The sequence below is a fragment of the Heterodontus francisci genome, chromosome 1, assembly GCF_036365525.1.
Source record: "Heterodontus francisci isolate sHetFra1 chromosome 1, sHetFra1.hap1, whole genome shotgun sequence".
NCBI lineage: Eukaryota > Metazoa > Chordata > Chondrichthyes > Heterodontiformes > Heterodontidae > Heterodontus > Heterodontus francisci.
This window is the reverse complement of record NC_090371.1, coordinates 252,468,553-252,483,802: the sequence shown is the minus strand read 5'-3', so window position 1 is coordinate 252,483,802 and position 15,250 is coordinate 252,468,553. Positions and strand designations below refer to the sequence as shown.

Sequence of the window (15,250 nt, the reverse complement as noted above, 5' to 3'; positions counted from 1 at the left end):
GGGAGCGAGCAGCTGGACAGTGGGTGGGATGGGAGAGTGGGGAGTGAGCGGCCAGAGAGTGGAGTGGCGGGTGGGAAGCGAGGAGTGGGGAACAATCAGCCGAGGGGAAGGGAACGGGGCGGGGGGGGGGGGGGGCGCAGTGGCGATGTCTGGAGTGAGCAGCTGAGGGAGGGGGGGAAAAATGTGTGGCTGTAGCGAGTGTGAATGTGTGGATTGGGAGAATGGGAGATTGCGGAATGGGGGGGGGCAGAAATTCACAGTATTTCCTCCATAAACTTCACAGTGTAAATGTTAACTTTACCGACTGCAGAAAGTTGCTTTACATTCCAAATTTCAATGGCAGTATCATACCAGAGTTCTGTCATGTTCTTTTGTGATAAATTGAGCAGCACAATTTTTAATCCTGGCAGCTGCCTGAATGTCTCAGACAGTGATGTTTCAGTGGAAGAGGCTGCATTTGTGCATGTGCTAGTACTGCACCACCTAGTGGTTGCGTTGTCAGCAAACGCAGCCATTTTACAATGCATGTTAATTGGATCGCTCAGTAAGTTTTTTTTTGCAAGTATGTTTTTTATGTGACTGTCCATTTATACAAGTTCACTGTACTATGAACATTAGTTGTGGACTGAGACACAAAAAATTGTGTAATTTAAAGACTGTTCATAATTCTGTTTTACTTTCATTTTTAGTTATTTTTTCTTCCTTTTTTTTTTACATTCTTTTTTACATTTTTTACAATCTTTTTTTTGCATTTATTTCATTTCATCTTAGTTTGTTCAGTTTGCTTACCCACTGTTTTTTTTCAGGTTTGCACTTGCTGCTGTTCAATATTCAGTGTATTAATACCTAATCTGTACTAATGCTTTGTCTTTCAACACACCATTAACATATTGTTTGCCTTTGCTCCGTGACCTTTTGGTCAGCTATGTGGCCTGGTCCAATCTACACCTTCTCCTTTGTTATCTCTTGCCCCACCCCCACCTCACTTGCTTATAACCTGTGACTTTTCTAATATTTGTCAGTTCCGAAGAAGGGTCACTGACCCGAAACGTTAACTCTGCTTCTCTTTTCACAGATGCTGCCAGACCTGCTGAGTGGTTCCAGCATTTCTTGTTTTTATTTCAGATTTCCAGCATCCGCAGTATTTTGCTTTTATACAACTTAAACTGAATGGATGAGGTTACACAGTAGAAAATTCAGAGAATTTTGATATAAATATTGTCTTACTGAATTGTTTAAACTTTTAAAATATTGGCCCAGATTTTGCTGTCAAAAGAACGGAGAGGCTAATTGCAGTTCTCACTGTTTAAGCATAAACTCTACAGGAACTTCAGGTGAGAGGCAGGTGCACAGTTAAATGGCAACTCCCAAATGTTGCTGTCCAAGTTACACCAACCCATTAGCTTCACAAAAATGGCATTTCACTGCATGGTTCACCATTGAAATGGCGCAAAGTTGCTGTACCTGTGCAGTAGATATGAGCTAAACTCACCATAGGAAGTTAAGTCTTGTCATCGCAAGCACAGCCACCCTTTCAACAACAGGACAGCTGTTAAATTACTGCCAATCACCTCTCTGGCACTGAAAATTGGCGATTAAAAAAGCATGGAAACTCCATTATGTATTAATTGCTATTAGAGATTTTAAAAATGTAAAACTTAAAATGTTTTATTTGATCAGAGAACTCCTCTATGCTGATGCTACGCTAGTAGCTCACACAGAACTCAACTACAAAGACTCATGGACTCTCTCCCATGCATGTAACTTGTTCTCCTGGTCCATAAGCGTAAAAAGAAAACTATGGTCACGCGACAAGGTGTTGCATCTCTACCCCTGATCACACTAAACACCACCCCGCTGGAAGTGGTTAGCACATTCTGCTAACTTGGGTCCATGGTGACAATCTGTCCCTTGATGCAGAGCTCGATAAACGCATAGGAAAAGCAGCTACCATCTTTGGCCGACTTCAGAAATGCGCATGGAATACAGGATATAGATCAACTGGGAAAGTGGGCAAGGAAGTGGCAAATGGAATTTAACGCAGACAAGTGTGAAGTGATGCATTTTGGTAAGTTAAACCAGGGCAGGACATATACAGTGAATGGCAGGGCCCTGGGGAGTGTTCTTGAGCAGAGAGACCTTGGGGTGCAAGTACATAGTTCCCTGAAAGTGGCAACACTGGTAGACAGGGTGGTGAAGAAGCATATGGCATGCTTGCCTTCATCGACCGAGGCATTGAGGACAAGAGTTGGGATGTCATGTTACAGTTGTACATAACTTTGGTTAGGCCGCATTTGGAATACTGTGTGCAGTTCTGGTCGCCGCACTACAGGAAAGATGTGATTAAGCTAGGGAGGGTGCAGAAAAGATTCACAAGGATGTTGCCTGGTTTGGAGGGCTTGAGTTATAAAGAGAGATTGGATAGGCTGGGTCTGTTTTCTCTGGAGCGAAGGAGGCTGAGAGGGGACATGATACAGGTATATAAAATTATGAGAGGCATAGATAGGGTAGATAGCCAGAGTCTGTTTCCCATGGTAGGGGTGACTAAAACTAGAGGGCATAGATTTAAGGTGAGAGGGAGGAGGTTTAAAGGGGATCAAAGGGGTAAATTTTTCAAACAAAGAATAGTGGGTATCTGGAATGAGCTGCCTGAGGAGGTGGTGGAGGCAGGAACAGTAGCGACATTTAAGAGGCATCTGGACAGGTACTTGAATGAGCAAGGCATAGAGGGATATGGAATTAATGCAGGCAGGTGGGATTAGTATAGATAGGCATTATGGTCGGCATGGACACAATGGACCGAAGGACCTGTTTCTATGCTGTACAACTCTATGATACCAAGCTGACCCTTAGGGCCAAGCTCATGGTCTATAAGGCCCGTGTTCTCAGCACTTTGCTGTATGGCTGTGAAACATGGGCAACTAACAGCTACCAGGAAAAGAAGCTCAATAATTTAAATTTTCGCTGTCTGCGGCTGTTAGCCAAACCCCCCACCTGCCAAGACTGAGACACACATGATTTCGCCACAGGAACATTAAAACTTAAAATTGAAGCCCCTGACTGGAAGAACATTTCCATAATACTAGCAGTGTTGGAACAAAAGGGACCCAGTCGTTGCTTCCCCAATACAGAAGAAGTGGTCATAGAGTTATACAGCACAGAAACAGGCCCTTCGGTCCCCCTGCCAACAAGCCTATCTATTCTAATCCCATTTTTCAGCACTTGGCCCATAGCCTTGTATGTTACGGCATTTCAAGTGCTCATCTAAATATTTCTTAAATGTTGTGAGGGTTCCTGCCTCTACTGCACCACCCCCCCCACCCTTTCAGGCAGTGTGTTCCAGCTTCCAACCACCCTCTGGGTGAAAAAAAATTTCCTCAAATCCCCTCTAAACGTGCTGCCCCTTACCTTAAATCTATGCCCCCTGGTTATTGGCACCTCCACTAAGGGAAAATGATTCTTCCTATCTACCCTATCAATGCCCCTCTTAATTTTGTATACTTCAATCAGGTTCCCCCTCAGCCTTCACTGTCTAAGGAAAATAACCCTAGCCTATCCAGTCTCTCTTCATAGCTGAAATGCTCCAGCCCAGGCAACATCCTGGTGAATCTCCTCTGTACCCTCTCCAGTGCAATCACACCCTTCCTATAGTGTGGTGACCAGAACTGTACACAGTACTCCAGCTGTGGCCTAACTAGCGTTTTGTACAGCTCCATCATCACCTCCCTGCTCTTATATTCTATGCCTCGGCTAATAAAGGCAAGTATCCCAGATGCCTTTTAACCACCTTATCTACCTGTGCTACTGCCTTCAGTGATCTATGGACAAGTACACCAAGGTCCCTCTGACTCTCTGTACTTCCTATGGTCCTATCATCCATTGTATATTCCCTTGACTTGTTAGTCCTCCCAAAATGCATCACCTCACACTTCTCAGGATTAAATTCCATTTGCCACTGCTCTGCCCATCTTACCAGCCCATCTATATCATCCTGTAATCTAAGGCCTTCCTCCTCACTATTTACAACACCACCAATTTCCATGTCATCTGCGAGCTTACTGACCATACCTCCTGTGTTCTCGTCTAAATAATTAATGTACACTACAAACAGCAAGGGTCCCAGCACCGATCCCTGCGGTACACTACTGATCACAGGCTTTCAATTGCAAAAACAACCCTCGACCATCACCCTCTGCCTCCTGTCACTAAGCCAATTTTGGATCCAATTTGCCAAATTGCCCTAGATCCCACGGACTCTTATCTTCTTGGCCAATCTCCCATACGGGACCTCATCAAAAGCCTTACTGGTGTCCATGTAGACTACATCAACTGCTTTACCCTCATCTACACACCTAAGTCACCTCCTCGAAAAATTCAATCAAATTGGTTAGACACGATCTCCCCCTGACAAAGCCATGCTGACTATCCCTGATTAATCCCTGCCTCTCCAAGTGGAGATTAATCCTGTCCCTCAGAATTTTTTCCGATAGTTTCCCTACCACTGATGTTAGATTCACTGGCCTGTAATTACCTGGTTTATCCCTACTACCCTTCTTGAATAATGGCACCACACTCGCTGTCCTCCAGTCCTCTTGCACTTCTCCCGTGGCCAGAGAGGATTTGAAAATTTGTGTCAGAGCCCCTGCTATTTCCTCCCTTGCCTCACATAGCAACCTGGGATACATCTCATCTAGGCCTGGAGATTTATCCACTTTTAAGCCTGCTAAAACTGCTAATACCTCCTCCCTTTCAATACTAATTTGTTCAAGTATATCACAATCCCCCTCCCGGATCTCTACACCAACATCGTCCTTCTCCATAGTGAACACAGATGAAAAGTAATCATTTAAAACCTCACCTATGTCCTCCAGCTCCACACACAGATTGCCACTTTGGTCCTTAATGGGCCCTACTCTTTCCCTGGTTATCCTCTTGCCCTTAATATACTTATAAAACGCTTTGGGATTTTCCTTTATCTTGCCCACCAATGTTTTTTCAAGCCCCCTCTTTGCTCTCCTAATTACTTTTTTTTTAAGTACCCCCCTATACTGCTCTAGGGCCTCCGCTGTTTTCAGCACTCTGAATCTGCCATAAGCTTCCTTTTTATCTAACTGATCCAATCCTCTATATCTCTTGATATCCAGGGTTCCCTGGACTTATTGGCCCTGAACCCTTCACCTTTACATGAACATGTTGGCCCTGCTCTCACTATTTCCTTTTTGTATGACGCCCACTGGTCTGATGTAGACTTTCCTACAAGTAGCTGCTCCCAGTCCCCTTTGGCCAGATCCTGTTTTATCATATTGAAATCAGCCTTTCCCCAATTCAGTACCTTTATTTCCGGTCCATCTTTGTCCTTTTCCATAACTACCTTAAATCCTACAGAATTATGGTCACTAACCCTGAAATGCTCCCCCCTTGACACTTCCACCACTTGTCTGGCTTCATTCCCTAAGATTAGGTTCAGTACTGCCCCTTCTCTGTAGAACTTTCTATATGCTGGCTCAAAAAGCTCTCCTGGATGCACTTTAAGAATTCCACCCCCTTTAAGCCTTTTGCACTAAGACTATCCCCGTTAATATTGGGTAAGTTGAAATCCCCTACCATTATTACCCTATTATTTTTACACCTCTCTGAGATTGGCCTACATATCTGCTCCTCTATCTTTCCCTGACTGTTTGAAGGCCTGTCATAGACTCCCAGCAAAGTGATTGCCCCCTTTTTGTTTTTAAGTTCCAGCCATATGGCCTCATTTGAGGAACCTTCTAAGATAACATCTCAGTCAGACCAGTTTTAGTCACATGACTAGCTGGCTGTTGAACTTCCAAAAAAGGATTCGAACTCAGAATGCCCTCTGCTCCTGGAACTGAAGCAAGACTTGCCTCCTCTCCTGTCTGCCTGCTCATTTCTCAGGGAACTGAATCTTGTGAAGACACAAGAACCTCAAAGAGAGAAAAGTTTCCTACGTGAACAAGGTTTAAGCATAATACTGGACCCCAACAAAACGCAAGAATTACCTACAAAAGGACTATACCGTGAGCGAAGCACAGTAACAAGATATTGCCTCAAACTGTTCCACTTTATCTTTTCTTCTCTTTTCTGTCACTATCTGCATGTGTATATCGCGTGTACATGCTAGCGTGCACATGTTGTATATCTGTAGGCATGAACCGTATTAGAGTTTAAGTAAGTTTAACGAATTTCACTTTTCTTCTTTAAACCAAAGAACGCCTCTTTGTGCTCATTTCTTTGCCTTATAATTGGAAAGCTGTGAACAAGAATTCACAAAAGGGGAGCTCAAAACACAGTGTGTTTAAAACTAAATCCTGTTACAATAAGACCAGGTGAAGATAGTAACAGACCCCTAGACACCTTTCTCACCTGGTCATAACTGCAGCACATTATGGGTATATCCCAGCAGGACAAAATTACAAATGTGGCAGTCCTCTCAAAGGCAGAGCTCCCAAGTGTGTCAGCACTAATCAAACAGAGGTGGCTTCGGTGGATCGGACACATCCAAAGGAAGGAAGACAGTTGCATGCCCAAGGACCTTCTGTATGGTGAGGTAGCCGGGGCCAGACAACCAGTGGGGTGCCCAAAGCTCCGCTTCAAGGATGCTTGTGAACATGACATGAAGGCTCAAAATGTTGTCTATCACACTTGGGAGTCACTAGCTGGTGAAAGAGGGATATGGCGACACATCCAGTGGACTGGTGTGCACTACCACAATAACCAGTTGCAGCTTGGCAACAGGCGCCAACGTCAAAAACAACAACTCACATCATCACTTGGCAGCTTCACGTGCAGCACTTGTGGCAGAACCTGCCTCTCAAGGATTGGCCTTCACAGCCATCAACAAAGGTGCACCAAGAGAAGAAGCCCCGTGTAAAAGAAGGCAAAAGAATGCACGATTAATGGGAAAATACTAAGAAGTGTGGAGGAAGTGAGGGACCTTGGAGTGAATGTCCACAGATCCCTGAAGGTAGCAGGACAGGTTGATAAGATGGTTAAGAAGGCATATGGAATCCTTTCCTTTATTAGCCCAGGTACAGAATATAAGAGCAGAGAGGTTATGCTGGAACTGTATAATTCATTGGTTAGGCCACAACTTGGTAATGTGTGCGGTGCTGGTCACCTCATTACAGAAAAGATGTAATTGCAATAGAGAGGGTACAGAAGAGATTTACGACGATGTTGCCAGGACTGGAAAAATGCAGCTATGAGGTAAGAGTGGATAGACTGGGGTTGTTCTCCTTGGAACAGAGAAGGCTGAGGGGAGATCTGATTGAAATGTACAAAATTTTGAGGGGCCTGGCTACAGTGGAGGTGAAAGGTCTATTCACCTTAGCAGAGAGGTCAGTGATGAGGGGGCATAGATTTAAAGTGATTGGTAGAAAAATTAGAGGGGAGATGAGGAAAAACTTTTTCACCCAGAGGATGGTGGGGGTCTGGAACTCACTGCCTGGAAGGGGAGTTCAGGCAGAAACCCTCAAATCATTCAAAAGGAGTCTGAATATGCACCTCTGTGCCGTAATCGTAATCTGCAGGGAAAGGGACCAAATGCTGGAAGGTGGGATTAGAATAGGTGGATCGTTTTTCAGCCAGCACAGACACGATGGGCCAAGTGGCCTCCTTCTGTGTCTTAAACTTTCTGAGATTTTCTATGATTGTTTGCTGCATGTCCATCATCTTTCGTAGATGGAAGAATGCCAACCATTTTCCATTCTGTTTCTCATTTCTCTCTTAAACCAATCTTTTCTTTATTTCTCTTTTTTATTTATTTTATTTAGAGATACAGCACTGAAACAGGCCCTTCGGCCCACCGAGTCTGTGCCGACCATCAACCACCCATTTATACTAATCCTACACTAATCCCATATTCCTACCACATCCCCACCTGACCCTGTATTCCCCTACCACCTACCTATACTAGGGGCAATTTAGAATGGCCAATTTACCTATCAACCTGCAAGTCTTTTGGTGGTGGGAGGAAACCGGAGTACCTGGCGAAAACCCACGCAGACACAGGGAGAACTTGCAAACTCCACACAGGCAGTACCCAGAATTGAACCCGGGTCGCTGGAGCTGTGAGGCTGCGGTGCTAACCACTGCGCAACTGTGCTGCAACTGATTTGACATTGAATTCACCCACTCTAATTTGCACTTCCTTCTCTGTCATTTTTTTTTCATCCCTCTGTTTATTTTTAAATTCTTACATCATATTGCATACAGAGCTGCTCGCCTGGTTCACTTAGGTCCCAGATGCTCTTTTCCCCTCGCTGCACCCTTATCAGCCGGCATTTTCAGCAACTTGCCACATAAAAAAATTAAAAACCTAAATATGTAAGGGCAAGTCTAACTGACAGCAGATGCTGTTAGATGCCCTCTCACAGCCAAGCCTTGACCATTAATTTAGGGAAGTGCTCAGAAGAAAGGAAATAAATTCATACATGATTGCTATTCAGCTGATTATATTTAGCATTTCCATCCAAAACATAAAATACACACAAAAGACAAATGAGTTGCCTTTGCTTGTGCTTTTTCATTTTAGTTACATTTCGGTGTTAAATTCTTAATACACTCTATCCTTACTTAATGGTTCTTGAGAAATGAACATTTTCATGTTAATAGGCACGTGCTTTAATGAGTGCCCATCGAAAACCATTAATTCAACAGAAACATAATTATGACTACAAAATACAGCATTGCAAGAAAGCTGGAATGAACACCACAAAAATAAAAGAAATATTCTCAAAATGCAGTATAACAATTATAAGAAGTCACCGGAGTAACTTCCCGATTTTACCGCATGGGCAGGAATCTGGCTGAGTGGATCATCTGCCTGATATTCATTCCAATGATTTCAATGGAATGAAAAACAGACAGGTTCTATAATGGGTGGTCCACTTTGACAGATTTCCAACAATGTGGTGAAGACAAAAAATTATCATAATGTGCTGTTGAAACCAGTCAAAGAGAATATGCAAAATAGTTTTATGACATGGAACATAAACATACCTGCATTGGACCTGGAATACATGATAAAACCCGCTCAATGTTCTCAGTGGTTACTTCCACGTCATTCACAGCAATTAGAGTATCACCTGATGGGCAGAAGTTCAATATTAGCACTTAGTCCAATTTTAACAATTAAGAGAAATTTACACAGCCAAATAAGCAAATACTATTTTAATCCTCAATTATTTTCCAAATACAGTTACTTATAAGGCTCTTTATTTTAGGGTTGCACTCATTACAGTGGCATCAACAGTAGACTCCCACATGAAACTCTGCACTGAGCTGTCAATTTGAGTCAGATCGGTTTCTACCAGAGAGTTTGGTCCCTATACCGATGGGAGTTCAGAAGAATTAGGGGCGATCTTATTGAAACATATAAGATTCTGAGGGGATTTGACAGGTGGATTGTGAAAGGATGTTTCACCTTGTGGGGGAGTCTAGAACTAAGGGACACAGTTTAGAAACTATGAATCTCCCATTTGACACTGAGATGAGGAGAATTTTTTTCTCAGAGCGTCGTTAGTCTGTGGAATTCTCTTCCCCAGAGAGCAATGGAGGCTGGGTCATTGAATATATCCAAGATTGAGTTAGATAGATTTTTGATCGACAACGGAGTCAAGGGGGACAGACAAGAAAGTGGAGTTAAGTCCATAATCGGATCAGCCATGATATCAAATGGCGGAGCTCTATGACCTCATCCTTAAGGCTACCTTTGCTAACTTTACTTGTCCAATCTATATGAATTGGCTTAAAAAGTGGAAAGTAGAAGAGATGGGGTAAAGGATTCAGATTGGAGAAAGGTACAAAGCGATGTTCTACAAAGATCACTGCAGGGACCACTGTTCTTCACAACTGGCATTAATGATCTGGATTTAGGAATAAGTACCTCAATGTCAAGATTTGCAAATAATACCATACTGGGGGTTATAGCTAACACGAGGAAGAATGCAACATAATACAAGAAGACATTAGAAAACTTGCAGACTGGGCAGCTAAGTAGAAGACGACCTTTAACAAAGGTGAATGTGACGTGATGCTTTGGTAGAAAAAACAAGCATCAACTACATCTTGGAAAGTAAGAAACTGAATCGGATAGAAGAGCAAAGGGATCTAGGGATAAAGGTGAAGAAATCATTAAAAGTAGCACTGCAAGTCAGCAAAGCAATAGAAAATGCTAACAAAGCACATGGATTTTTTTTTAAGAGCATATAATTAAAAAGCAGTAGTTGTCAGGCTGTCCAATGCACAGTTCAGGTCTCCATACTATAAAAAGGATATAAAAGTGCTGGAGGAAGTGCAAAAAGATTTACAAGGATAGTATCAAAAGTGAGAGATTATAGCTATGCTCCAGCTGTGGCCTAACCAGTGTTTTATACAATTCCAGTATTACATCCCTGCTTTTGTATTCCATATTTCGGCCAGTAGAGGAAAGCATTCCATATGCCTTCTTCACCAGTCTATCTATCTACCTATTCTGCCACCTTCAGGGACCTGTGGACATGCACTCCAAGGTCCCTCACTTCTAAGCCTCTCAATATCCTCCCGTTTATTGTGTATTCCCTTGCTTTGTTTGCCCTCCCTAAATGCATTACCTCATAGTTCTCTTGATTGAATTCCATTTGCCTCTTTTCCACCCTCTCAACCAAACCATTGATATCATTCTGGAGTCTACAGCTATCCTCTTCACTATCAACTACACGGCCAATTTTTGTGTCATCTGCAAATTTACCGATCATGCCTCCCACATTTAAGTCCAAATCATTAATATATACCACAAACAGCAAGGGAGCCAACACTGAGCCCCGTGGAACGCCACTGGAAACAGCTTTCCATTTGCAAAAACATCCATCGACTACTACCCTTTGTTTCCCGTCACTGAGATAATTTTGGACCCAACCTGCCACATTCCCTGTATCCCATGGGCTTTCATTTTACTGACCAGTTTGCCTTGCGGGACCTTGTCAAATGCCTTACTAAAGTCAATGTAGACCACATCCACTGCATTACCCTCATCAATCCTCCTTGTTACTTCTTCAGAAAATTCAATTAAGCTAGTAAGACACAACCTTCCCTTAACAATTCCTTGCTGACTATCCCTGATTAATCCATGCCTTTCTAAGTGGCAGTTTATCCTGGCTCTCAAAATTAACTCCAATAATTTACCCACTACCAAGGTCAGACTGACCAGTCTATAATTATTTGGCCTATCCCTCGCACCCTTTTTAAACTTGTACTTCAACTGTTCTTGGCAACTCCTTGTCCTTGCCCTACTATATGCCCGAGGTAGGTCACTTTAGCTTTCGCAAATTCACTTTTAGCAAGGTTTATTACTATTCAACCGATTGTAATTTTCTAAACAGAGCTTCTAGTTGTTCCAAGTGGTCCTTCCAAGTGTCACTGTATACCAGCACATCAAGGTAAACTACACAGTTAGGAACACTGGCTACCACTTGGCTCATTAGTCTTTGAAAGGTTGCAGGGGCATTTTTTTAGCCCGAGTGGCATTACTCGGCATGGGAAAAGACCATCCGGTGTGACAAAAGCCGATATTAATTTAGCTCGGGGTGTTGAAGGAACTTGCCAGTATCCCTTTAACAAATTTATTTTTGTAAGAAATATGGCTCTGCCCACTCTGTCAATACAGTCCTCCCAGCAAGGAATTGGGTAGGAGTCGGCCTTTGTTACTGCATTAACTTTACTGTAGTCTATGCAAAGTCGAGTTGAACGGTCAGGTTTAGGCATATAATAAACTGGTGAACTCCAGCTGCTTGGACTGGGTTCAATTAGGTGGTTCTCCAGCATGTTTTGGATTTCTGCTTTTACCTTGGCTTGCTTCGCTGGACTTAAGCTGTTTTATAGGAAAGATCATAAGAACTAGGAGCAGGAGTAGGCCGTCCGGCCCCTCGAGCCTGCTCCGCCATTCAATAAGATCATGGCTGATCTTTTCGTGGACTCAGATCCACTTACCCACGATCCCACCGTATCCCTTAATTCCTTTATTGTTCAAAATGATATCTACCTTAGCTTTAAAGACGTTTACTGAAGAAGCGTCAACTACTTCACTGGGCAAGGAATTCCATAGATTAACAACCCTCTGGGTGAAGAAGTTCTTTCTTAATTCAGTCCTAAATCTGCTCCCTCTAATCTTGAGGCTATGCCCTCTTGTCCTAGCTTCACCTGCCAGTGGAAACATCCTCTCTACTTGTATCTTATCTATTCCCTTCATGATTTTATATGTTTCTATAAGATCCCCCCTCATTCTTCTGAACTCCAATGAATATAATCCCAATCTACTCAGTCTCTCCTCATAAGCCAACCCCCTCAACTCCGGAATCAACCTAGTGAACCTCCTCTGCACCCTCTCCAGTGCCAGTATATCCTTTCTCAATTAAGGAGACCAAAACTGCACACAGTACTCCAGGTGCGGCCTCACCAGTACCTTATACAGCTGCAACATAACCTCTCTGCTTTTAAACTCAATCCCTTTAGCAATGAAGGACAAAATTCCATTTGCCTTCCTAATTACTTGCTGTACCTGCAGACCAACCTTCTGCGATTCATGCACAAGGACACCTAGGTCCCTCTGCATAGCAGCATGCTGCAACTTTTTACCATTCAAGTAATAATCCTTTTTCCTGTTACTCCTACCGAAATGAATGACTTCACATTTATTAACATAGTATTCCATCTGCCAGACCTTTGCCCACTCACTCAATGTATCTATGTTCCTCTGCAAAGTTTCACAGTCATCTGCACACTTTGCTTTGCCACTCATCTTAGTGTCATCTGCAAACTTTGACACCCTACACGTGGTCCCCAACTCCAAATCATCTATATAAATTGTAAATAATTGCGGTCCCAACACCGATCCCTGAGGCACACCACTAGTGACTGATTGCCAACCAGAATAGCACTCATTTATCCCCACTCTCTGCTTCCTGTTAGTCAACCAATCCTCTATCCATGCTAATACTTTACCCGACGCCATGCATCCTTATCTTATGCAGCAGCCTCTTGTGCGGCACCTTGTCGAAGGCCTTTTGGAAATCTAGGTACACCACATCCACTGGGTCCCCATTGTCCACCTTGCTCGTAATGTCATCATAGAATTCCAAAAGATTTGTCAAGCATGACCTGCCCTTCATGAACCCATGCTGCGTCTGCCCAACGGGACAATTTCTATCGAGATGCCCTGCTATTTCTTCCTTGATAATAGACTCAAGCATCTTCCCCACTACAGAGGTTAAGCTAATCGGTCTATAATTCCCCATCTTTTGTCTACCTCCCTTTTTAAACAGTGGCGTCACATCTGCTGTTTTCCAATCAACTGGGACTACCCCAGAGTCCAGCGAATTTTGGAAAATTACCGTCAGTGCACCTGCTATTTCTCCCGCCATCTCTTTTAGTACCCTGGGATGCATTCCATCAGGGCCAGGAGACTTATCAATCCTTAGCTCCATTAGCTTGCCCAACACTACCTCTTCCGTAATAATGATTGTTCCCAGGTCCTCACCTACGTTCGTCTCTTTGTCAATTACTGGCATGTTATTAATGTCCTCCACTGAGAAGACCGATACAAAATACCTGCTCAATGCCTCGGCCATTTCATCATATCCCATAACTAAATTCCCCTTCTCATCCTCTAAAGGATCAACATTTACTTTAGCCACTCTTTTTCGTTTTATATATTTATAGAAACCTTTGCTATCTGTCTTTATATTCTGTGCTAGTTTTTTCTCATGTTCCATCTTACTTTTCTTTATAGCTCTTTGTGTAGCTTTCTGTTGACCTTTAAAGTATTCCCAATCTTCTAGTTTCATGCTGTTTTTGGCCACTTTGTATGCCTTCTCTTTCAATTTGATAGCCTCCCTTATTTCCTTAGACATCCATGGCAGATTACCCCTTTTCTTCCAGTCCTTCCTTTTCACTGGAATATACTTTTGCTGAGCACTTTGAAAAATTGCTTTGAAAGTCCTCCACTGCTCGTCAACTGTCCCACCGTAAAATCTTTGTTTCCAGTCCACTTTAGCCAAGTCCTCCCTCATTCTATTGTAGTCTCCCTTGTTCAAGCACAGGACCCTGGTATTGGATTTTATCTTCACACTCTCCATCTGTATTCTAAATTCAACCATACTGTGATCACTCCTTCCAAGAGGATCCCTAACCATGAGGTCATTAATTATTCCTGTCTCATTACACAGTACTAGATCTAGGATAGCTTGCTCCCGCGTCGGTTCCATTACATACTGTTCAAGAAAACTGTCACGGATACACTCAACGAATTCCTCCTCAAGGCTACCCCTGACTGAGCTGGTTCGACCAATCTACATGTAGATTAAAATCCCCCATGATAATTGCCGTACCATTTTTACAGGCATTAGTTATTTCTTTGTTTATTGCCCGCCCCAATGTGATGTTATTATTTGGTGGCCTATAGACTACGCCTATCAATGACTTTTTCTTCTTAGAGTTTCTAATTTCCACCCAAATGGATTCAACCTCATTCTCCATAGAACCTATATCATCTCTCAGCACCGCCCTGATGTCGTCCTTGAGTATCAGAGCTACACCACCTCCCTTACCTTCCTGTCTGTCCTTCCGAATAGTCTGGTACCCCTGGATATTTAACTCCCAGTCGTGACCAACCTGCAACCATGTCTCCGTAATGGCTACCAAATCATATTTATTCGCGATGATTTGTGCCATTAACTCATCAACCTTGTTACGAATGCTACGAGCATTCAGGTAAAGTGCCTTTATGCTAGCTTTCTTACCCTCATGATTCCCAACATCTCTCACAATAACTCCTGAGTTATCCTTCCTTTCTGCTTCTTTCATCGTCTGCCTTGAACTTAAACCCTCCTGCACACGTTAGCCTGCTGCTTACCTTTTTATTTATCATACTCCCTGTCGTTTTCCCTTTCCCTTACCCCCCGAGTCACTAGTTTAAAGTCCTAGAGACCACCCTATTTATCCGTTTCGCTAGAACACTGGTTCCCCAACATCCATATGATGTGTGGCTAAGGTTGTACATCCTGGCTTATCCCTACAGACTCTTTTAAATGCTGAGAGTAGTCTTGTTAGGTCTTCTCGTTTGTCTACATCTGAACATGAAAGCACAGTGTCCAATCTCCCTAGCAATTCAGTATTAGCTAACCAGATAGTAGGAGGTTCAATTTGAGAATTATCTAGGCCTCCTTCTGCCTCATCCTCACTATCCCTTTTATCCTTC

The 15,250-nt window shown here is 43.1% G+C and overlaps 1 protein-coding gene across 2 annotated transcripts in view; it reads right to left on the bottom strand.

The window, feature by feature from the left end:
- Positions 1 to 15,250, bottom strand: part of intu (inturned planar cell polarity protein) — a 239,930-nt gene that overhangs the window by 174,330 nt on the left and 50,350 nt on the right. For both annotated transcript variants that reach the window (XM_068042834.1, XM_068042826.1), the window contains exon 3: positions 9,019 to 9,104. In XM_068042834.1, the coding sequence (XP_067898935.1) occupies positions 9,019 to 9,104 (86 nt within the window). The remainder of the gene's footprint in view (positions 1 to 9,018; positions 9,105 to 15,250) is intronic.